This window comes from Osmia lignaria, chromosome 6 (assembly GCF_051020975.1).
Source record: "Osmia lignaria lignaria isolate PbOS001 chromosome 6, iyOsmLign1, whole genome shotgun sequence".
Taxonomy (NCBI): domain Eukaryota; kingdom Metazoa; phylum Arthropoda; class Insecta; order Hymenoptera; family Megachilidae; genus Osmia; species Osmia lignaria.
In genome coordinates this window covers 1,335,020-1,360,205 of record NC_135037.1, presented here as the reverse complement: position 1 = coordinate 1,360,205, position 25,186 = coordinate 1,335,020, and the positions used below count along the sequence as shown (strand labels likewise).

Here is a 25,186-nt window from a genome sequence, read left to right as displayed (position 1 = left end):
CACATTGATGTCAAATCTATACATTGCAATTATTAAATACAAAATGGTATGTACCTTGATAGTGTCATGAGGTAAAGACGTATCACCGTTCTCTAAGTTATGTGGTATACCCGTGGATGAAACATGGGATGTTGCACTTGGAGCTCTACTGGTACTTAAACTCGAGCACGCTGAATCTTTTCTAGATGATCCCTGTTAGGTATGATAATGTTAATAATGCTGTAACCATCGTATATTTAAGAATGTGCTACCTGTTCATACGGCGGTACTATCCTCGTTACTTCTCTTTGAACTACTAATACAAGGACACGTCCGCACGCCTTCAAAACTTCTACAGCATCGTAATGACCTACGTTTACTACCGAGACACCATTTACGGATAATACTTTATCTTCCACTTTTAAACCCGCTAAATCTGCAGGTCCACCTATAAAGTTTAATATAGATTGTAATTATCTCTTTTATAAAAAAATTAAATAAATTTTTAACTTTAATTTTTACCTTCGGTAACTCTAGAAATAAAAATGCCTTCATCGTCACCCTTAAAAGGGGTTGAACCAATTCCACCGGCTATCGACAAACCAAGACCCCCAGTCGTTCTTTCGATATGAATTTCATATTGTTCTTCTCTTACTTCTATTGTTGGTTCAACATCGGATGTGGCGCCTAGAATTATTATGAATAATTAGCGTGATTCACTGATTACATCACTCTTGATTAATCATTACCATTGTTTCTTTTCTTTCTTACAAAACATCTGTATCTTTTTGGCATTTTTTCCACTATCCTTATAAACAATATCCACTGTCGCTTGAATTTTTAAATGAACATTACCACTTTATAATATCATTTTACGCATGTACATTCGCGACGCTAAGTTGAGTAGATAATTAGATAAGAGATAAGGTATCTAAAGAGAAGGAATATCTTATCATAGTCTGTTTGCTCTCACGATTACGATGAAATCATATCGAGAAATATTCGCCGTGCAGTGTATACCGGAAAGTTGCAACAAGTACTGAATCATTTTATTACATTTTAAGGTGTGGAAATTGTTAAAAGTTACGTATTTTAAAAATCTTCTTAAATATTGCATTTTTAGGGCGCTATAAAAATGTGTACAAATTGAATAGTGACACAACAAATGTGATTATTATTTTACCTTGACTTTGAGTGTCAAAATTTTCCGCAGGTTCTGCAGGCGCTGACGTGGATGTAGGTGTGTCTTCAGGTTTCTTCATAAGTGCCTATATAAACAATTCATTTAATTATAACAAATATATACATACATTTATATATTTAACGTTCTTTAAATATACGTTTCAGATAGACAATGATCTTACCTGGGCAATAATGGAAGCTACTTTTTCTTTATCTACCGCCGTATGAATACGTTTATTCTTCAGGTGATGTGGAGTGTCTCTACGATGAAGCCTATTTGGTCTATTTGAATCACCGCTACCTTCATAATCAGTACCCTCTGTTACAGAAAATTCTACGTGTCTTTCAGTCCCTTCGTTTTCGGATTCGTCATCTTCCTTTTCACTTTTCTCCTTTAGCTCAGAAACTGAATCATCAATCCTTGTCTCCTAAGAGTACGAAAAATAAACAATATAAAAATTTATAGATGAAAATAAATAAATAAGTTTATCGGCTGCTGTGTAAGTTCTTACAGCACTAGGTTCTGCAGCATATTTATTACAAACTACTTCTGATTCGTTATTAGACTGGAGATCAGCATTGTTAGTCAATGTTCCAGGTACGATTTGTGTTTCTTCATTTTCTACCGATTCAGGTTTTGCTGGTTCTAATTCCGTAGAAACTTCTATTAAATCACTAGATTTTGTTATGGTATCAGTCTCAGTTTTATCTAAACCAAACGTTTGAGAAATATCCTAGAAGAATATTAATAATTATTTCATCATTTGCAAATGTTTTTTCTCCTTATTTTTAACTTTTTTTCTAAAAGGATTACCTGTTCTTCTGTAGACGCTGATCGGCTGTCATTCTTTCCTTTGCTGAATAATTTATGAGCCTTTGCTTTCAATTCTTTAGGATGAGGAGTATTTTGCCGTACAAATGGTGTCTGAAATAAATACAAATCCTTACATACATTATACTTATGTAGATAAACGGCGAGGAAAAAAATGACACTTCTATTTCATTTTTTGTTATTTTAACTTTAATACAATGAATTGTACGAGTAACCTTTCCAACATATAAAATAACGCGATAGTATTCTGAATTTAGATCTAACGTATCGAAAGAATTTCTGTTTTCTTGTGCGTTGTCTCACCTCCTTATCAGTTTCTGGAGGTTCGTCTGTAAATTTAACAGAATGCGTTCGTGATGCTTCTTTTTCTTGCCATTCTTCGTCGTCACTGCTACCAAGTTCACGTACGTCACCACCTTGCACAGCATTTCTCATCCCAACAAGCATACCAAGTCTTCCTGAATCTAAATAAGACAATGTATCAAATACAATTTCAACTATGATTTAAATACGTTAATCGTCTGCTAACCATCAGGATGAATTTCTAATTGTGGTAGGAGAAAACATGTTAATACTTCTTGTCCAGTTTCTTCATCGATATCTGTCTGAAAAGTAAGCATTGGTTGTGCTTGATTTTCACTTAACCATACTGCCTTTAAGTTCAGATTGATCAAGGAATATGGCAAATACTGTAATCTGGAACAACAAATATCGTTATTAAAAATTTGTTGAAACAAAATTTACAAACTGCAATTATAATTACAATTACCTGTTGCCGGATACATCTAATACATGAAGAGCAGTACAATGGCCAACTTCAACTGGAAGATATTGCAATTTGTTATCTCTTAGAGATAGTACACCCAACTGTTTCAAATTCCCTGAAATGAAAATAAAAAATACATTCAAAGAAAATTATTCTTAATGATAATTACAGTTTGATCTCGACAAACTTTTTTTACCGATTTCTGTAGGAAGCAATTGTAAACTATTTCTGTCTACATTTAAATTATTTAGATTAAGAAGTTTTCCTATAGTTGAAGGCAGTTCTAACAGAAAATTTTCTGTAAGAATTAGTTCCTGTAAATTTTCACACCTGAAACAAACAAATATATTAATCTCTGTTTCCCTTTCTCTTAACACAATGCATATCTGTTACAAGAAGAAAATTAATCTCACCTGCCTATATTTGGATTTAAAGTAGAAAGTCTATTTTGATCAACTTTAAGAATGGTCAGTTTCTTAAGCTCTCCAAGTCCATCAGGCAATTTTTCAATAACATTTTGAGATAAATGTAAATCGGTCAAGGACTCTAAACCTCCAATTTCTTCTGGAAGATCTTCCAAGCGATTTTCTGACACGTCTAAACACGCTAACGTTTTCAATTGTCCAATTTCAGATGGTAAATGTTGCAACTGATTGTGATCTAACCATAATTCTTGTAATGCTGGCAATTTTCCTATATGTGCTGGCTAAAATACATACCAATCGTTAACGTTCAATCTCGTGTAATATTTTTTATAACGTTTCTGATGCTAATTTACCAAGACATCAATGTCATTGTCACCAAGATCCAGTCGCTCCAATTTATAAAGTTTCGACAGTGATTCCGGCAAAGTTTTGAGCAAATTTTCCCTCAACTCCAGTGACTGCAGTGCCTCCAAACTGGAAATAAACAATCAGAACAAGTTAGTACAATGCGATGCGATTGAATTGTTCGAGTTTAGCTTGAAACTTAATTAAAACAAGTTTTCTACATTACCTTCCGAAATCAGCTGGTAGATTCGTTAGGGACATATCATTAAGCCCTAGAACAGTCAAGTTCCTTAGCTGCACAAAACCTGCTGGGAGCCTACAATCATGTAAATGTAAAAATAAGCTGATTTCCTTTTGAATTTCTATTAAATATGTCTCCATACTTAGATACTTACCTTGGAATTGGATTACTACTGAAGTCCGCCACCTGAAGTGCCCGTAAATTCTTGATGTTCTCAGGAATATCTGGTATATCTGTAACAGAAAAAAATCAAACGTTTGATAAATTAATATTACATAAAGGACACGGAAAAATTTTTTATTTTGCATAGCACTGATAATTCCATTGATAAACAGTGGCATGGTGGGTACGGTAACTATGTAATTACGAACGACAAGGTTATGAGTTTTCGAATCCTAGTCAGGGCCGACCCTGGGCCTAGTGAATTTCTACATTAATATTAATACAAGTAAAAAAATTGAACTCAAGTATAATTTGCCAACGGATTAAAAGGGGGAGAAAATCTTGACAAATATAGTTTGCCGTTCGATCGAAAAGGGTATTAAGGATCGCCAAAAATAGGAAGCTAATTTAGCCGTGTCGAATTCACGATCGAAGGCCCCCGTTCTCAATTGCCGTTTCGTCATCAATGAACGTAAAGTCAGGTTTCCCGATTTGCCGTGTATCGAGATGCGCTATTTCTTGCGGCTTACGTAATTCCCGGTTGTTTTTCTTCCGTTTGACAATTCCGATACACGTGCAAGCCCGACGAATTTTCTCCACCTGGAAGGAGAGGCTGCTTATCGAAAACAGGACTTATTAACCCGCCTCTAATTGATGCTGGTACGATGCACAACTATGTCATCCGCGTGTACGGTTAATTAATCAACACGTCCAATGACAAATTCTTTGGAGAGAAACATACCTACCAACTCGTGACTGAACACTGCTATTGCATAAGAATGCAGGATGCTGTTGTGGGATGAGATAATACCCCGCATTCCTGCGCTCCTTCTCACCGTTCAAGTTGAAGTATTTAATGAACCAAAGTGAAAACCAAACGAACGGTTTCGAACGCGGAAGCTGCTCGTTACAGAATACGTTTCATTCGATTCGACGTGAGCGATTTCATTTTAATTGGAACACGGGTTAATAACGCGACGCTGGAAACGAATGAGCAAAAATTGATTAAATATTGAATTAACATATTTTATTAACATAAAGGGAAAATGGTAACAGGATTATGACGAATACATGAGTTACAGCGTATCGTGAATCACGACATGATTATGCATTCTTCAGTTAGGAGATGAAACGCGGAGGGAAGGGAGAGGGATGGGAAAACGAGTATCGCATAGCGATAGGCTTCACGGGCAAATTGAACCTTGAAAATCCGCTAGTTACTTTTAAGACAGTGGTTCGCAGTTCCAGACCGTTATGCAAATATTTCCCCAATTCCTGAACCGTGTTGTTCGTATTTTCATTGTATTTCCATGCTCGGCAGTAGCGAGTCTTTTAGATTTCTATCTAGAAAATGTCGACAAGAACTGTACAATCTTGTATGTTTAAAGAAACTAGAATTTTTTTACCGATAACATAACAACGTGAGGTAAACGCACGTGTCTCGTGATTAATGTACCTATGTGTGCACTCATACTGTACCATCGATGCATGCACGGTGCGCGCAACAGAACGCAACGCCAGCGACGTGGAGCAATTACAAACTAACCGTGATTCCGCCAGACGGAAGAGACCAGACCCCTTCGTTCACCGGATCTCTTTGTTCCCAAAAGGATGTTAATGATCGATGAACAAAGGTTATATGTCTGAGGACTTTTATAGCGAGGAATGGATGCACAAAAGACCGATTCGTAATGTTTGCCCATTCTGTCTTTGAACGTATCGAATGGTATACGGTGGATGTTATCGATCGATAAACTTTCACAGGTTCTGGGCTAATACAGTATGTCCCGAGGAAACGATACGCCATCTCATGGTTTTGTGGTTAAAATATCTGATCGAGCGATACGATTACTAGACGTGCAAACACACTAACGCGTGTGTACAAGCCTTGCGTGGATATTTTTAATACGTTCCTCTGGTGCGAACGATTTTGAAGATTGTCCCGCGCGACAGTGACGCACGTCGAACATGCCCGCCGTGGTTTTCTCAAAATGCGTTTACATGCACGCGATGCATAACGATTGATTCCAAGTATATCAAGGTTGAGGTTCGATGGATGAATGCGTTCACACGAAGGAAACTGACAATGAAATAAAAACGTTGGAAAATAAAAGGTTTTTCATTGAAAAATTTCCACCGTGTTTCCCCTTCGAGTATCGAAGTGATCGGCAGTAAAATAACGCAAGGCCATTAACAACGGTACCCGACAATGGCGCTCTCTCGTGTAAACAATAAAAATTGCTCGTGAAAAGAATCGCGCGCGTTTATTGCAAAATTGTTTCCTACCGCGCCTCTACGATAATTCACCCGTATGACCATGGTTACACCCTTCGTGTTTTTTTTTTTTTCTTTTTGTTCCATCGAATTAGTCGATTTTCAGTAGCCACTCGAATCGCGGTCAATTACCACGCCTATGGAACGACTGCGGTAACCTGTAATTAAGCAGCCGGTAAATAACACAAAACAGCTGCTGCTCTCCTACGAAACGCGTTCGCCACTGTAAACATTATAAATAGCGCGAAACATCCACCCTCGGCCTTTGCAATTTACCTTGGAAGAAGAGGAGGTGGTGGAGGCCGTGTAACACAGATGTGCGAGGGACGGACGGCTCGGCCGATATGTGAACACACGCACTAAGTTTAAGTAAATAGGATCCATTACTGTGCACGGAAAACACGAATCCGTGTTTCTCTCTGATGTACCGATTATCGTTTTTCGTACGCGTAACCGTGATTTTCAACGTATCGATTAATTTAAAAGAAATTAACATACAGATTAAAGGGTTAATGCATTTTGCAATCATACATTTTAACAAGCGTACAATTATTCCTGGATAATTAGACTTCTATTTTCGAAAAAAGAATTTCTTATTTTACATCTTTATTTTTATCCACGGAATCAGCTCCTCCTGTTCGCATCGTTTGATTAACAGGACACCCAGTATAGACCGAACAGTTTACCCGACGCAACACTGTTTATGATTATTCAGACTATACGGCCTCGGCGGAAAAAATTCAATCGGGTAAACAGCCTTTAAAGCCGAAGCTTTCGTGACGTGTAATTTTATGCCGCATAAATTGCAAGAGATATTCACCGCTGCGGTTTTCCGTCGCGGATACGCAACAGGGAACAGGGGGCGATACGCGGTGAGGGTAAAAGATTACAGTGCACGTACATTCTTTTTTTCCTCTTACGTAATATCCGTGTCACACGTTAAAGAATCGATCGACAGAGAGGAAAAAAAAAAAGGATTCCTGCATTCTTCGATAATTCAATATTTATTTCGTAATAAACATGCAAAATATATTAATATTTTTTTCTGGTCGTACAGATTTATCGGTTAACACGACCGATAGGAACCTTTATAAAATCTCTCGGAAGGAAAAAAAGGGAAAATCCGAGGGTAACGGCAGCCCATTTATGCATCATGGGTGCATGTGTGCAATTTATGTTCTTATGTAATAAACGCGTGACACGTGAACGCCTGACGAACTCTTATCGTTTAGAATTTTTCTCTGTGAGGTAATTCATCCTTCCCAGAAGGTTAAAGACACTTTCCTGGCAACTATATACCCTCTCATAATAAATTACCGGATGACGGACCACGGAGAGAGACCATAGGGGTAAAGGAAATTTTATTTCAACCCCTTTTACCTTTCTTTGCTTTTATGTATCTAACGGAGAAAAATAGAGAACATTTTCGATAGAATTTTCTTCCGGTCAAACACTCGTCGCTCCGGAAATGGGGTGACAAATGGACCAACGAAGTGGAAAGTGTAGTTTGCTCGACGAAGCTTGCAAAAATATTATCGTTTCGTTCGGGCTCTACTGGTATATGGTGTAATTAACGATCACGCGTGGCGAGTAACATTATTTTCCTTCGTGTTATTACGTGCTCATTCCTGGCAAACAGCTTGGAAAACATAGATTTTCTTCCTGGTAAAAATAATCGTCTTAGAGGAAGAAAGAAATGTAAGATTCTTGGTGCTGCATTCCGATCACTAGTATCTTCCTCGTTCGTTGCACCTACACGCGAGTGCAACGTCTTTTATTAATGGGGGTAGGTTTCCTGAACCCGAACCTGTTGCTATAAACTTATATTTCTTGCACGCAACGAGTTTTCACTGTCAACCAGTTCTCGCTATTCTAGATCTACTATCTTTGAATCTGGAAATCGTTCGCATTTAAATGAGTTGTAATAGTAGATATTAATCCACGTCCCGTGTGATACATATATCAATTCCTTTTTTTTCCACTGAATGCATATTGAGTTATTTTTTTCGGAATATAAATACATTTTTTGTATTAATAAGTGGGTATGTTATTATTGCATATAATTGGAGAAATCAATTTATAAGAAAATCTAACTGAATGAGATCTCGTTACGTGGCTAACAATATGTTATGAAGTCTATAAATCGTAGCAGGGAACGGCATCTAAGAAAACAAATAAAAATGCGCTTAAACTAGAACCAACCGCGTAGAAAAACACACGATTATAATTTTGCAACCGTAGCGAATGTATTTGCGACACGCAAATTGGCTAGTCGGATCATCGATAATTAAAACAATATGTCATTTTATTTTTCAATTATTTAACCGTGATAAGAATCGCTTCTACGCTATAACTTGATTCTAATTAAACGTAGTTGATCCAGAACTGGTGGTGCACGACAAACTACATACGTGATTCGATGAATCAACGTAACGAAGTTACACGACAACGAGACGATTACTGGAACGAAACTAACTTTCATCCCGCTGGCATATTTGTTGGACATGTTAGAAATTCTGTATGCGACTTTGCGAACGACCTTATTAACGACTATCAAGTCACATACTCCTGAACGAGTTTCACAGACAATTGAATGGAAACTGACAATAGAGTTTGTCTCGCTTGTCGAAACCCTTTGTGGAGTTTACCTCTGAAATTGAATTAAAATGTTGATGGAATTATTATCGAGCCTTGTTAGATAATATTGGACCGTTTGTCAGCCAATTTTGATGAATATTCAATGTTACTATGATAAGGACGTAAAAGAAGAAAAATAGAAATATCCAAGGTGAAAATTCATCTGTAATTCACTTACGATGCACAAGTGATATAAGAATTGTATAATCGTAGTGAAACGAGTGAAAAGTTCCCAAGTTCTGAATTAAATCCACAAGTGTTTCCCAGCTATAGTACCCGCGAAAGCGATGTCAATGATTACGCGGTTGCATCATTGTGTTTACGTTGATTTTATCGATGCTAATACAACGATGAGTTTCGCGTAAACTTCGCCGTTTTCACTAGTTTCAATTAAACGGGATACGCTCGAGTGAGACAGTTCATTGACCGTCACGAAAAAAACAAGAGAAAGTAACAATTAAATTGCATGGGAATAGATAGATGCTTGTTGTGCACGCTGGTTAGCTGTTAATTCAGAATTTTAATTCATAATACCGACGATGCGAGGATAGTGTTACACTGGTATAATCGTAACAACGATTCGAAAATAAATTAATTCTTGAAATTTGATCAATGAAATAAGATAGTCGCGTAGTTTTCCGATATAAATATTTTAATTTAACTACCTGACGCGGCTATTTTGTCCTCATTTTAAGAAATGAACTCTCCGAATATTTACCGAACTTCATAGATATTAATTTGTAGATTAATTATCTGGTTCGAGTTCCGCTCTGAAATTCAGAGGAACAGAATTTTTCATTAATGATTACGATCATGGTTGAAATATTACGCGCATACAGAGATCGAGTAATGAATATTAAAATTAACGGTCATGAAAACGAAAAAAGCTTTCCTCTTTTCTTCAATTAAAATTTTTTACGATAATATGCGTTTATGTAGTGCAACTCGAGTGCAACGAAGACTTCCTTAGTTAAAAAAAAGTGTAAGAGTAGAATTAAGTTTTCCGTAGGCTCTCTCTAGGGTTCCCTAGGCTCCGCGTAAGTTCCCCTAGGCTCTCCCTAAGTTCTCAGGCTAATGGTGAAAGATTGTCAAAAAAGGACTTATTACTAAATTTATATTCCTTGTAATAACGAACACAAAATTATATTTTTTTTAACCCTTTGCCCTATAATATTGGCTAGTACTTTTAGTATGATTGAATTTTAAATTTAATTATAATTATAATTCAATTCACTTTATTTGTTATAAAATTTCAGGAATAAATAGTTAGCTCTGATTGACGCAGCTATTAAAAAAAGTTATACGGGAAGGGGTTAATCACATTTGTCTGCCAACCTAGTGCACTTACAACGTACGATCACAATTTCACGGTCTCGTTAAGTCCATGGTCGTGTAAGGTGTGGTCACCCTCTATTTTCTTCTTTATTTTCGCCTTTTCACGTTCATACATAACGTACACGGCTCTTACGATGGATCCTTAGAGCGAACAAAAGCTGCTCGATCGAACGTGTATACGAGTCCCAGTCTAGGGTGGCTCGAAAACTGGGACACTTTTGTCCTCTGTTCTCTCGAAAGCGATGTAGAAATATCAATCATTGGCCCAGATATACCTGCGAATCGTTTTTATTCGACACGTATAAATACCGACGCGGTGCATCGGATATCCAGTAGCAGCTGTTACAAACGAGACACTCGGTGATACCGATCCACCCGTTGAATTTTATCAAAAATTCCAGCAATTCCCGGCTTTTACGTCACGACGCGTGAACTCAGAGAACAATGCCGTAGCAATATAGAATTCAAGCTACGCTAATTAAAAAAGAAGAAGAAGAACAAAAAAATAGAGTTCAAGTTGCATCGACCCGAGTTTTTTTAACTTTTAATTTTTGTTCACAATTAGCTAAATCCTGTAATACCAAGACAGAGGTGAAAGAAACGTAAAAAAAAGTCTCGGCACGTTTCTATAACTGAAAACGTCCGGGAAGCCAGCACATGTACGCGTTTCGCGTAACCTAATTGTAGCGCCTTATTGAGTTTCCATCGGCGACTTGGTATGCACACCAATGTCCTCGCCTTATAATACGTTGACCATCGACCAACGAACACTGCAAGCTCATTTTCCAGGCCAGCTAATCTGTCTGGCTAATTAAGTTTTTTGGAAGCCTAATCGAATCTTTCCCCGATTACCTTCCACTATTTTACTTAGCATTACTGTTAACGGTATAATATCATTTATTTCTAGAACCGTTCGAGTTGGAAGAAGTGCAATTCTATGCAACAGTGTGCAATCAGGTAACGCTACATATATTTTCCATAAGGTGAATCATAGAACCTGTCGTGGAATACTTAATTAGTAATCCATACCTTAGTCAAATATTTGAAGAAAAATTGAAGAAACGTTGTTCTAAGGTTTAATTTGAACCTGCAAAAGATCGACAAATATGAATGCTCGACTTAAAGAATCATTGTTCAAACGGTCAAAGCTATCTGGATTCGAAGTTTCCAGGTGCCTGCAGCATACACACCTGGGGAACACGTCGAGGAAAGCCGTTCCAGAGAAGTGTGCGACGTTTGAATTAAAATCAATGAGGATAGCCAACGTGGAACGTTCAAACATTCCACGAGTGACTCACTCGGTTCACTGGATACTTTTCCTCTTCTCTTTTCCTTTCGAGTATTTTTCCTAGTTTCTGGCCGCACTGTCGCGGCCACGTTTGATAAAATAACACACCTCGATAAGATGTATACACGGTCTCTCTATGCAATCAACGCGTAACGAGATTGTAACAACAATTACGTCGGACGTAATTTCGTTAGGTTTAAAGTGCTCGAATCGTTGGATACGACCCTGAGTATTTCGCAATTTATGGACAGGGGACCGATGCGTAAAACGCGAACGTGCCAAACTACCGGTCACGGTACATCGAATTATCGACGAAAATATTAGAATCCTTGACAATATCGAAACGTAGAAGGTCGGACGTAATTTCATGACATCAAATTATCGAAAATGTATCAATTTAAAGCTTTAAGATTGTTAATTAACGTGAAGGATAAATATAAGCAAAACTGGGTTGTCTTAGAAATTTCATCTACGTTACTGATGGAACGCATCCAACCGATATCAGAAACCACTCTTATCTCTAATGATACCGTTTCAGTTTTTCCCTCGATAGCTTCAATCAACACGATGATTCGGGTACATTCACATCATCATCGAGACGTGGTACACACAAACCCCATAGAATATGAATTAATGAAAGAGGCAGGGCATATAGGGACGCGTCTACATCGTCAGAAATTTATGGTATCGATTACCATAGGAATGCAATTTATTACAGAAATTAAATTCTCCACGGGATAAGCTATACTAGATACCACTTGTCGGTAAGTAAGTTGTGAAACGCGATTTTATAGGAGAAAATTAATTCCAGCTAAATATTAATTCATATCGCCGTTTTAATTATCATCCCTTGCTTCAGATCTTTTTTAAAAGTGGAAATATAAATTACTGACTCGAAAATGCATTTATGGAAATAATAACTCCACTGTTCTAGATATTAAAGTTACAAACTCTAGAATTATTAATTAACAGAGAGCTTAATTCTGGTCACGATTAAACTACGAGACAGACTTTCACGTTGATGAATCAGAGCATCGCTAATACAACTCTGTTTCTTTGTCAATGAACCACATCTACTCCTCTGAATAATTTTCTATAGTTCGTTTTCAAAGTTCTAATTAACTGGATACAATGATGAACGTGTTGAATATCACGAGGAAAAGGAATGGCCAACAGCCATGATTGGCTGTTAATTGTAATTATTCGAAATACGACCGTTTCATTTTTCAATTCGATTCTTTTCTAATAGCAGAGAGTTGACATTAATAGCGAAGGGTGTGATCTAATTGAAATTGATTACCACTTTGAGAAAGGTCAGTACAGAAGTGAAGTAATTTTCAACATTTCTTTTTCGAAACTGTCTTATCTTTTAACAACTCTATCTACGCTGTTAAATCGATCATGGATGAATCTTGTACTTGATAGACAATTGCGTGTTGCATAACATGTGTTTCATGACTCTGTGACAGAATACTCTCCAATTTGTCACTTAGATCCTAACAGCAAAATTATCCGCGATAAGAGGCCGTTTGAAATAAAATATAGCCCCCGGAGTTTTTCTAATTGTATAAACAGGTGATGGAATGACGAGGTATGGGCGGTAAACAATTTCACAGTGGCGTACGATGTTATTCCACGCATGTGTCTTCGTCATGTCACGAAGCTTTAAGTAAGCAAGTGTCGCAATCGTTGAGTAACTGATGACAAGTGATGACGAATTGGTGGAAAAAAGTTTGCAAAACAATTTCAAATCTTTGATCGATCCTTGATCGACGACATCAATAGTTGAATAATTAATTTCAAATTTCGACAATAATTAATCGTGTTAAATCATCGTCGATTACGATTCAGGGAAAACGTTACTTTTACGACAGAAATCGCGCGTACTTTATTACGTACAGCAGTCGTTCGATAAAGGTCACCGACTAATTAGCAACAAAGTGTCTCGTGCTTTCTTGTTAAGCGAGAGAGAGAGAGAGAGAGAGAGAGAGAAAAAAAGAAGTACGAAATAAAATTGACCCTGAGTGAAATTTTGTAGAAGCTGTTCATTGTAGATAAGATAGAGAAAAGAAACCCTTTCGCTACGAATAATTTCATTAGTCACCGCTGTTGTTTTGAAACGAACAGGATTAAAAATCATAAGAAACTTTATCTTCAAACTTTACTACCCCCAACACAAGCTTCACCTTCGCGTCACAACATAAATCCTGCAAATCCCTCTCGAGTTCCCGCTTCAATTTTCCCCTCATATCTCGCAGTTCGCAGGGGACCTTCGATTTTATCGCCGATTCGTAGATTTTGAAGGAGCTTTCCAACATCTTGTTGCGCGTCGATTAGGAAACGGGAGGGTTCGATTTTTCTTCCATTTCACCAGGTTTCGAGGAAGAATTTGGAAATCGGTAACCGCGATTTTCCTTTGCTTCAGAGGAAGGTTTTTCCACGGTCCCGAGCTCGCGAAAATTGCTGATTCAATTTTGCCTTCGTTTCGATGGAAGTTTATGTACGTCGAAAAGCGTCGATTATGAAATCGTTCGACTCGATTTGACTTTCGTTTCGAGGAGGATGCCAGCGTCCAATTTCGAAATATGTAAATTTAAGTTTCTTTTTCCGAATTCGAAGCTTGGAAAAAAGCGTCTACCCAACGTTTCCTTAGGAAAATTTTCAATATCTTCCTCGGCAAGTGAAAAGCGTTTATTCCTTTTCGATCCAGCAGCGTTGAAAGAAGGTTTCCAGTATCTCGGTATACGAGGAACGTCGATTATGAAATCGGTCTACGTGAATCTATCTATCTGGTTTATTGTTAGCGAACGGTGGATCCACGCAAAAGAGGAAGAGAGTTATTCCGCGCTGGCATGCGCAACATTTCAAATTGGCACGATGTTTAGGCGTATCTCAACGTAATTACCGAGCAACGTATACTTTCGAGTAAGATATTTGTCAGTGAGATCCGCAAAGAGCTTGGATCCTGACACTTCAATGGCGTATCGAGTATTTTCATCGCGTTCCCGAGCAACAGGAAGAGGAGAGCTCTGAACAGGTTATTTATTTTTCAAACAGCTGTATAACTGTTAATCCTATCCATATACACGTGTCGATTGCAACGAGTTTCAATTTATTGGCTAATATACAGACGATGCATTTTGTTTTTGGAAAACAAATGGAATCATTCTATTCAATTGATTATATCTGAAAATTTTATAAAAATTTTTTTATTTCTCAAATGTAGTTATATTTATGAAACTTTAAGCTTTAAATTGATATATCATAAGTGCCGTTTGGTAATACTTTTATGTCATCAAATTATGTCAGACATTCTATGTTTCCAAATCGATCATTGTTCAATGTAAACGGTAATCATTCATTCTATATTGAAACTATCGATAAAACCATTATATGGTTATTTTTCTGAAACTTTAAGCTTCAAATTGATGTATCATAAGCGATATTTCGTGACACTTTTATGTCATGAAATCGTGTTAGACTTTCTACGCTTCGCTATTTGATATGCAACAGAATCTAATATTCCCTTTTCGCTAAGCCACGGTACATTCAATGAATCCGCAAAGGAAGGATTTAATGTTAGGTTTAATCGAAGGTACCATTTGTTAAATCGTGCCAATTTCAATCCACTCGGTTACTTACACGTTTGCGCGTTCGCAAAGAGAAAGAAGAGAGGGAGACGTAGGATCGAGCAAGAATGCTAAGAGCATTCGAGGGTTCGTGACATTTCAATCCCCTGATTCTTTTCAAAGCTTCCAACGGAATCGTTCGTACGCTCGTCTCTTCCGGGTGCTTAATTCCACGGTACAGAGCCGGTATAACGGCAACCCACGCGATTTTAGCGATTAAATAACGAATGAAGATCGAGTAACAGAATTGCAGCATCACGATCCCTCGCTCAAGCTGATGCCACGATGCTCCGGGCAATGTCCATTTCTTTTTCCCCCCTCGAAAAATTACCCTAACATCGACTAATTCTAGCCTTTTCACCGATTTCAAAATCTATTATATCATTTGAAATATTCATAAAATTTCTTTCAAAATTAAACACCATTAACTGTTAGAAATAGAATTATTAATTTCAAGGAACTTCTACGACTTTAACGCAGCACTTAAAACGTTAAAGTTCAAAGACAAACTGATTATTAAACATTCCCTTATAAAAGTCCTGCGCATCAAAGTTAATGGAAATTGTTCAACAGCAATGCGTTGGAAACATTCCGCGTATAACGCAAACGTTTCCACTGAAAATATCGAAGTTTAGGGAAACAATTAATGAATATTCAAAGAGGGAACGCGAAACGGTAAGAGAGAATATTTTCTTTCATGATGAAAATTCGTTTTCCTCTAGAAAATTTAATTTAATTTCTTCTGAAACGTAAATATAATTTAATGTTACTAATTTTATTGCGAAAATCGCGAATTTTATCGATGAATATTCTAGGGTTCCCTAGAAAATCCTGCTATTTATTTAGTGATTTTTTTAAGCAAGGCTACGTAATGCATAGAAAGGAACAACGACCAATTTACTTCGGATCTGTTAGTCACGGTTCGTACCAGAACTATTCACCGAGCATCGCTTTGTTTTAGACGGATGCTTTTAATAACCATATTACGGTACACTGTCATCGCGAGTGTCATTAGAGGTTCCATGGTACCGGTGCAATAAACTAACTGGAACCAGGAAATAGCCGATGTCGTGATAAGTAAGCGTGCATCCGCGTATCACCTTCTTCTATCGAGAGCAGAAGGAAACAGAATTTTTGTTTTATTTAAAGAACGCAACATGTAGGCTGAGTACCATGAAAAACTTGTCTGACCAGATACTTGAAGTTGAAAATTACTTGAATGGATTCGATGAACTTACTCGGGTCACTCTTAAACATTTTCCTTATTACAATCGTGCTCTTGCACAGGATGCTTAATTCACAGAAATACTTATCTCTTTCGTGAACGGAATTCCTAATTATTTTGTACAATGATTCTTTGTTAAATTATTCAAAAGAAATCTTAAATTTATTTTCAACCATGATCTACAGGGAATTTTGAAGAATAAGAAGAGATATCAGAGGAGAGAAATAGGAGTTTGCAGACACTTGTGTTGATATTTGAACGATTAACGATGGTGATTACGAACATTCGATAAAAGTGGAGTCTCTTTTCAGAAGATATGTTCCATCGTTTGATGTTCAAATAAAATAAAGAAGGGACGAAGGTAAGGCCGGGTAGAGTGTCGCGTTCAATCAATAGCTCTATATGCAGCTGAAAATAACTAGAGGATCAGCTACCTAAACATGTTTATCGCTCGTTCAAGTGTCCAATATTTTAAAAGCTCCTATATACTGGGTAAAGTGAAACTTTCACTGAGGAACTTTTATTGTTAATTAAAACTATAAGCTAGGAAATATGGAATTGGTAAAGTAGTTAGTGCTATAACCTAATTCTGAAGCTAGCAAAAATAAAATTATTTCAACTAATATACTCTAATATTTGCTTGCTTAAGCTTCGAGCTATCAAAACTATCCAAAGTATAATACATATAGTTTATCGATACAAATTAGATCCAAGAACACTAAATCCCACAAATTGGCCCACTTTGTCACCCTCAGATCATCGAATTAGTAAAGTTCAACACTGTACCCTAAACTTGTTACAAGCCATTCTATGTCCTCTTCGATAAACAATACTACGATAACTGTATTGAAGTTTGATAAGGATCTGGAGACGAATAAAGTAATAGTTAAACTCGTCGAGTCTGAAAGAAAAATGATAAAAGAGAAAAAGTGTCCTCGATCGTCGTTTCTTAGTTTCTCCATTGGGAAATGGAAATGAAAGTATCTAGCTGGAAAAAGTGACGAGTTGTTTTTTTATCAACTCGATTAGATTCGAAGGTTGGTTAGCGAAAAAATTATATGTACAGAAGCCTCTCGAGGATGCGTTCTTTTTTCTGAGGAATTTACAAAACATTTACTTTTATTGCAGAACGAGATACTCGTCTAACGAATTCCTTGGAAGATTCTTAAACAAGATGCTCCCAGTATAAGATTGCAGAGTTGTGCTGCAGGTAGTTGTCGAGCGTTGCTAAAGTTTTACCAACTTTATACAATAAAGTTTAGTTTCTCGTTGAAGGAAGACGTCTTCTTTGATATTGAAAACTAGTTAGAGTCGACCGAGAAACACTGAAGGATCCACGACTTTTATCAGCGCAATAGAAAATATTATTCAAAATTCAGAATTTTCTTAGCGTTAATTATCAAATAATGTATGTTGATTAATCAAACCTACAAAATTCATCGAAAGATACTTTGTACCCTTAAAAAATTCCCAATTAATTCCCTTTAAAGCAATAAATGTATGATAATAATATTATCAATCGAGTGATGACCTGTTATCAGTATCACAGTGATGTCAGCTAGGAAACAAGTAAAATTTGGATAATAGATTTCACCTTATCTCGTTTACATTTCGTATTATCTATGTATACTTAACAGGTGTTCATTTTTCAAATGTCCTTCAGAATTAAAAATAAAAAGTCTAAGTTAACGAAGAATTTTTTTCTACCAACATTGTTCAGATAGAAACAATGTTGCACTTTTGAAAGAACTAGGAGAATAGATAGGAACGGTTCACGGTACAGTGATTTATCCGCGTTACAAAAGACACTGACGAAACTTTCATCGATTCAATGGGGAAAAAAAAAAAGACGAGGCACAGATCAGCGAGCAACGTAGCGTCGTTGGTTCGGTTTTTCGAAAAATCGCACGACGACCGCGTGGCAAAAGCGGTCGAGCGTTTAACTTGGCTGGAACTCGGGCCGTCGACTTTCATCGCGAACAAAAGAATTCATTTTCAACCGGTGTACAATACCGCCGTGGTTTATTATACACTTCGGCATTGTTCGGCATATATATTTTTTTTATTATTTCGGTTGAAAATGAAAGCCATTGACTCGATTCGTCTCGTTAAACATATTCCCACGTAGCAGTTTCTTTTTTTTCACGCAGGATTTGATTATTACTAGCGCTTTGAATATACTCCCGCTTATTGGTTGCTAGACACGGTAGAATTCCCTAGCGAAAACGGCGGGAAGAGAAAATTTCAAAATTCTAAGTTAGAAGAAATTAAGGAGAAGCTTCCGAAAGGCCCCATCACCCCAGGACAACCAAACTTCGGATTTATAGTAATTGAGGGACGAGAAATCGAATGAGACCATTTTCAGAATTGGCAAATAAACCGTTCTCGAGATATACAGGGTATTCTAAAAGTGTGAAAACCCCCGATTATCTTGATAAGAACGCATTTCCACGCAAAATGGCTAACCTAACCCTAACCCTAACCTAGGTTAGGTTAGTTATTTTCCGTGAAAATGCGTTCTTATCGAGGTAATAGGGGGTTTCCGCACTTTTAGAATACCCTGTATATCTCGAGAACGGTTTATTTGCCAGTTTTGAAAATGGTCTCATTTGATTTCTCGTCCCTCAATTACTATAAATCCGAAGTTTGGTTGTCCTGGGGTGATGGGGCCTTTCGGAAGTATACCCGAAATTAAAATAGCTTTGAATTTTAAATATCATAAAATTGAATAGAAAACAAAAATTTTAGTTCATCATTCGATATCTTGAAAATTAGAATTTTCAAAATTCTTCCTTTCTCCCGTCTTCCCTAACGAATTCTACCATGCGCGATACTAATACAACATTGAAAACATGCAAACGTATGACATACGTAAAATAAAGCAACACCTGTGAACATGCATACTCAGTAATTGCTATTGATATACAGTTACACAGGTAAATGGTTTACGATAAACGAAAACCATCTAACTGCGAGCATTCCTCTAGGTACACGCGTTAGTGCATTCAATAAGAAACAGACCGCGAGAGTGAATGAGAAATGGTCATCGAGATGAGATGCGTTTTGGCCTGCGTGCTGAATGAAAAATTTTATTTTACGCGACGGCTTTAACGCTATGTATAGAACGCAGATACTACACACTCGCATGCAGACGAGCCTAAATTACTAGTCGGACATGTGTCACGCGCGCGTACACGAAAGAATGCGAGCGGCGCTTTTATCGATAAGGATAGCTGTCGCATATCAGGAAGTAATAATTACGTCGGGAATTATTTATAGCGCGCACTTTCGTCACCACCTTTCCGGATATCGGAGAAAATAATTCCGGTACGAATTATTTTATTATAATTTAAGAGATGTTCGATGAAGCGCGCCTACTATTAGGTACAAGTGTTGCGGAGGTATTTAGCGTTCCAGCGGAACGAAAGGCAGCAGTGTATGGAGAGAGGATGGTCCGATGGCAGAACGAGGCATCCGCGACTCTACGATGCATTCCTTCTCCTTAGCCATGCTGTACGTGAAGTAACGAAGTTCTGTGTATACGCGGGTGGCGAGGGACGAGCATAAGGTAAACATAAAAACGCCAAAGTGGAACGGTAAGTAAATCCAGCGAACAGCGAGAAAGGAAAGGCTTCCCTCTTGGGAAACAACTTCGAAGCGGGAGTAAGAACGTTTCAACGTGCCTTTCGAGCAACGAGCCACTGCATCGTTGTTAGAAAGTAAACGAGACACCCGCTTGTTAGATGTGTTTTTGTCTCTTCGAGTCTATCGTTCAATTTCAGGACACTAGATATCGAGACAAAAAAAAAAAAAAACTAAAATATCCGATATTTTTTTACTAGGTCCTATAAAAATTAAAACTTTCGATAGATCGTTGGTTAGTATTACAATCGATAAGGATGGATCGATATAAGTTCGATACTTTCAATTGCGATACATATCTACTCGGAAAGGTAGAATTCTAACGGTAGATCTTTGACTAATTCTTTACTATCATAGAAATAATACGGAATTCATTTTGAATTTCAAAGACACTCGAAACTCGCACAAAGAGCGAGGTATGATGATAGAAACTCTACGTCAACCTGTTAGATCATCAGGATAGATACACCGTTTACTATGACCGGTAGAAAGTAAAAAAGCACGGCAGTAACGGTAACTTGCCCACAAGAAGGTAACATCCTTTATTAATACTTGACATTAGTATGCCTGTTCTCGGTTTATCCGAGTCGAACACCCGTACTAAGGTTCCGTTAATGGTCTGTCTCTTTTAACTCGAGTCTTTCTTTATTCGATGCCTTTTGTAGAGGCATTTATTACATTTGGCTTTCTCACTGACATCGGTACACGTGCTTCGTTCGAAGCCGTCGACAGGCGCTGCTGCGTTGGCCGAGCATGCACGAAAAAGAAAGATAACCGGAAGACGAAGAGAAAAAGCATTCACGAAATATTCCCGTCTAATGAAACGAAACCCGACCGAGTCTTTCCCTTAGCGAGTTACCGGCCACAGAAACCGCAAACTTAACTCGATGAGAATAATAAAAAGCACACCACTCACCATTCCTGGATACATCCAACTCCACGAGGTTTTCGAAGTTCTGAATATCTGGTGGCAAGCGATGAATGTCATTGTCACTCAGGCCAAGCTTTCGTAGCCTTTGTAACCGGAAGAAGTTCTATAATAAAGGAAATAAAGGAAAATATTTTTACATTCCTTGTTAAACAATGATAACGGTAAGCAACCCCATCGACTATGTCGAGGAGCGTGTTCTTCGTCGTTACATTATATCCGATGGAATGATACGTCACGGACACAATAGAAAGAAGAGAGAGGGAACGAGAAATGAGAAGAGGGGAGAGGCAAAGAAAGGAAAAAAAAGAGATACGGTTGTAAGACAGAAAGTTGGCATGTAGCGGTATTTGCCTACCTTCGGTAGATCACTGATGTGATTTGCGTCCAACAGCAGTTCCTCCAAGCTTCTCGAGTATCGTAAAATATCGTCGGGGACGCTCAGCAGAGAGCAATGACGCTTGTCAACGTATTCCACCTGCCTGTTACACCCTTTAAAAATCGGAATGCAGCGGAACATCGTATCCTTTTCACTATTAATCACGTTAAAACAGCACCGAACATAATTGTCCCGTAGCTTTACGGAGGCACACGCTGCTATTTGCACATATTCGTGGATAGAATAGATTAAACGAACTAGGAGGAAAACGAGCGGCACGACACACACTTTCACGCCCTACTCGGCTTTAAACGCGCTCTCGGCTTGTGTCTCGAAGTCTGACGTCATCACGTCTACAAACCACTGATCACGTTGCTCTAAAGCGACACACAACAGTGAACGAATACGACGCTTTGAAAAGATGGTTCCCCCACGCCGTGTGCCTCGGCATAGAACTACTGCGCATGTAGAAAGGGAATCCTAAACGGATTACTCCGTTTCATTGTAAATTATGCATAATTCAACAAAAACATTGATTAATTTATAGTAATTGTTCAATAAAATAAAAAACTCTTTATATAAAATTTGAATATAAAATATTTTTCTTTTATTTACGTTTAATTGTAAAAACAGAAGATGTCGCTTATACAGCAGTTTACGAACTGTATTTCATCACGTAAATACCTTATTATTATGTCAATTATTAATACAACTATGCTTTGTTATGAATTTAATTTGCATATGTAATGAATAAAATTTAACAGTAAAAATAAATTTACGCCAAACAATTATTACGAGATAGATATCATGACTTCTCTTTTATCGACTGATTTAAATTTAATTTTCAAAATGCAACCACCAGGGTGCATCGTAAAATGAAAAGGTGAAGATTCACTTTGACTTGCATTTTAAACTTGCTTATAAATATTTAAAAGTTTTAATTTTTTATGTAATGATGTGAAAGCTATAATTAATATAAATTGTGCGTGTTTCGCGTTGCTGATTGATTGCACTGATGAGGAAATTACTTTCTCTGCTTAACTTAGCATTCTTGAATACAACAACATATGTTATTTATATTGTATTTGTTTTCTTAACAATGCAATAAATAGGACATCAGATACATATAAATGCACACTTACGTGAATAACAATTTGCTTGGTAAGTTAACTCGAATTGTTAGTATAGGTTTATTTTTTAATATTATATAACTAAAACTAAAATGTTTAAATCACTTGCAGGTGCTTCCTGATTAATGTATATTTTTAAATCAAAATGAGTATTGCTCTAGTATCCGAATACCTAAAAACCTATGAAGGAAGGGATAAGTTTTTAAGAACATTATCTTATATGGCAAAATTGGCTACATTGGGTGCTTCTTCAAAGGAAATGGAAAATAAGTTAAAAATATTTGGTAGCCAAATGAGTGAATGTAGGGTAATTCTAAGATTATTAGATGATATACCAATGATACATTATGCTCTATCATATGGTTGGGGAAAGGAGGTATATACAATAAATAAAGGAATATCAATAATGATAAATATTTTATATAAATTATATGCTTAGGTTTTTATGCATTGATGTAATGTGCAGATTTATACTATTTTCCTACAGGCATATAAATTTCATATGTCATATACTAGGAGCCAGATTGGTTGATCAGATGGGCAGAACTGATACAGATTGCAGTGAATATTGTATTTTGTCCAGTAGAACACATTTCTTGGGCTGGTACACGTAAATTAATTAAACTTGATGCTAAAGCATGGGATAATGCTACAACATGGTTTTGGATCATTTCTCTACATTTGTCACTGGTGAAGTATGTTAATTGAACCAATTTAAATACTTAGTACTTAATATTTTTATATACTATAATTTTTTGTAGGTCCCTAAGAAAACTAAAAAAGTTTAACAATTATAAAACACATCTTTCTGAAACTAATTATGATACAAGGTAAATATATTATACAGTGGTTAGTAAAAATTTAATGGTTAATGATTTTTAATAATTTCTTTTTTTACAGAATAGCTCTAAAAACTATAAGTAAACAAAGATCAAATGAGCTATTGACCTGCATAAGATTGATATTAGATATAAGTTATGCAATAAGTTACTTACCACCTGGTATATTTTGGGGAGGTCAATTAAAAACTTGGCATGTAGGAGCACTTGGAACAATATCTTCTTTGATTGGTTTGTATCAAGCACTAAGAAAACGATCAGAATGTAAGAAGTATTTTTGATACTTAATGTATAAATTATATAGAACAGTATTAGATACTACATATGAATTTACAACAAAAATCGTGATCTTTAATGTTATTTTTACCTCTACTAGAAGTTTTTCCTTCTAGCAGAAAATAATTTGCAATAAATAATACACATAAAGAAACCCTAGTCTCATTGTTTTAATTCTTTGATATAATTTCGTAGATTATAAAACAATGCTATGTTAACATAATAAAGAACAATTTATTATTTTTAATATATTAGTTTTGTGTTACAAGGTATGCTTTAACAAGGATTCGTGTAATAGGAAAAAAGCTAGAGCAATACAAATTATTGATACTCGGATAAAGCTTACTTGTTTTTATGCTAATAAGTGTACTTATATATGCTTAATAGTATTCGAATCAGTTTTACATGTGTTTCGAATCTCGTTATTTATAAACAATAGACATAGGTTGTATTATCAATAAAAGTGAAAGAATAGGAGGCACTTTTCATATGAACGTAAAAAAAATGGTATTTTTGCTACCTAGGGCATTGTGTAATCGTTGCCTCACGTGTAGTTAAATCTCTTAAAAGTTTTAAGAAAGTTTGACATTTTTTTTAATAATAGATCACCCTATATTGTGTGGTTATCAATGATTTAAAAATAATTTGTGTTTTCCACATTAGAATAAAATCTATGGAGATTACATTAAAAGGCACGACTTATTAAAAGTTTGTAAACAAGATATTTTCGATAAAAGAGCATCTTTAAAATTTCCAACGGCTCATTGTCGTTTGGCCGCTAATTCATTTAGTTTCTTTTTAGTCTAAGATTTTTGTTGACATTCATCTGTTTAGAATCATTCTTATTGTTAGGCATAGCAATCCGGTTTTTTAACTAAAAACTTTATGGATACATTCGAAGCTTCTGTAGAATATATATTTATATATTATTTTGTATGTTGTATTAAAGCACTTCATATGGGTATCATCCTATGTATATAGTAATCATGTTATTTGTTAATTATATTTGATGTTATAACACGATATATTTTTTGTATTTGTTCCACTTTTTTAAATCAAGCAAAATTTCAATGATTTGGAAATATGATTAATTCTTCCCTTTCTTTAACACTTGTTAGATACAACCAATAATATAGCAGAGTAACTTGTTGATTATATGCATTTTCAATTTTAAATCTTAATTTTTATATAACTTCATGTTTGGAACATCCACCAGTAATAACATATAATGTAATGAATTTGTAGTGAAACGAATAACATGACATAATATTTTCATGTTACGTACAAATAAACGCTTAATTTATAATTTAAATAAAATACTATAATTTAAATCGATCTGAAAACCAAACGAAAAATAAAAAAGATAAAAATCGATACTGATTGATTTGTATTGTTAATCTTTAACTTATGGTTTTTGTTAATACTATGTGTTCATCAGATTCTTATAATGTAATAACATTTAATATTAAGCACTTTGCATAAACACATGCTTTTAAGGTGAGGAGCTTGGAAAGGGCAGGTTCGCTCGACAAAATCAATCTGTTTAACGATTCAAAAAAAAAAAAAGAAAAAAAGAAACGTAATCATGAAACAGAAAAAGAGAAACGACAATGAATGTCTATCTGCAAAAATATGATTTTTAATTCACTCAACAAAATGATATCAAAACATT

At 36.2% G+C, this 25,186-nt stretch overlaps 2 protein-coding genes across 12 annotated transcripts in view; one reads left to right on the top strand and one right to left on the bottom strand.

The window, feature by feature from the left end:
• scrib (scribble planar cell polarity protein) overlaps positions 1 to 21,675 on the bottom strand; it is a 33,850-nt gene extending 12,175 nt beyond the window's left edge. For 9 of the 11 annotated variants that reach the window (XR_004580650.2, XM_034317954.2, XM_034317955.2 and 6 more), the window contains exons 1-17: positions 21,249 to 21,675; positions 20,879 to 20,996; positions 3,925 to 4,003; positions 3,756 to 3,845; positions 3,538 to 3,658; positions 3,173 to 3,465; positions 2,956 to 3,089; positions 2,763 to 2,874; positions 2,523 to 2,689; positions 2,297 to 2,457; positions 1,976 to 2,086; positions 1,674 to 1,895; positions 1,344 to 1,589; positions 1,163 to 1,247; positions 502 to 666; positions 252 to 427; positions 55 to 192 (exon numbers count right to left, since the gene is read on the bottom strand). Coding sequence is in view for 10 of the 11 variants with exons in the window: in XM_034317954.2 (XP_034173845.1) it covers positions 55 to 192; positions 252 to 427; positions 502 to 666; positions 1,163 to 1,247; positions 1,344 to 1,589; positions 1,674 to 1,895; positions 1,976 to 2,086; positions 2,297 to 2,457; positions 2,523 to 2,689; positions 2,763 to 2,874; positions 2,956 to 3,089; positions 3,173 to 3,465; positions 3,538 to 3,658; positions 3,756 to 3,845; positions 3,925 to 4,003; positions 20,879 to 20,996; positions 21,249 to 21,410 (2,580 nt within the window). In the remaining variant the exon portion in view is untranslated. Of the gene's footprint in view, positions 1 to 54; positions 193 to 251; positions 428 to 501; positions 667 to 1,162; positions 1,248 to 1,343; positions 1,590 to 1,673; positions 1,896 to 1,975; positions 2,087 to 2,296; positions 2,458 to 2,522; positions 2,690 to 2,762; positions 2,875 to 2,955; positions 3,090 to 3,172; positions 3,466 to 3,537; positions 3,659 to 3,755; positions 3,846 to 3,924; positions 4,004 to 4,674; positions 5,041 to 20,878; positions 20,997 to 21,248 lie in introns of those variants that run through there. The other 2 variants (XM_034317956.2, XM_076688575.1) reach the window with 2 other exon arrangements.
• A 454-nt stretch (positions 21,676 to 22,129) lies between these two features.
• Positions 22,130 to 25,092, top strand: Pex11c (peroxisomal biogenesis factor 11c). The gene is made up of 5 exons (XM_034317997.2): positions 22,130 to 22,430; positions 22,511 to 22,775; positions 22,916 to 23,094; positions 23,161 to 23,229; positions 23,300 to 25,092. Exons 2-5 carry the CDS (start codon positions 22,545 to 22,547, stop codon positions 23,517 to 23,519), a joined length of 699 nt encoding a protein of 232 aa, XP_034173888.1. The 5' UTR covers positions 22,130 to 22,430; positions 22,511 to 22,544; the 3' UTR covers positions 23,520 to 25,092.
• Positions 25,093 to 25,186: the final 94 nt, after the last annotated feature.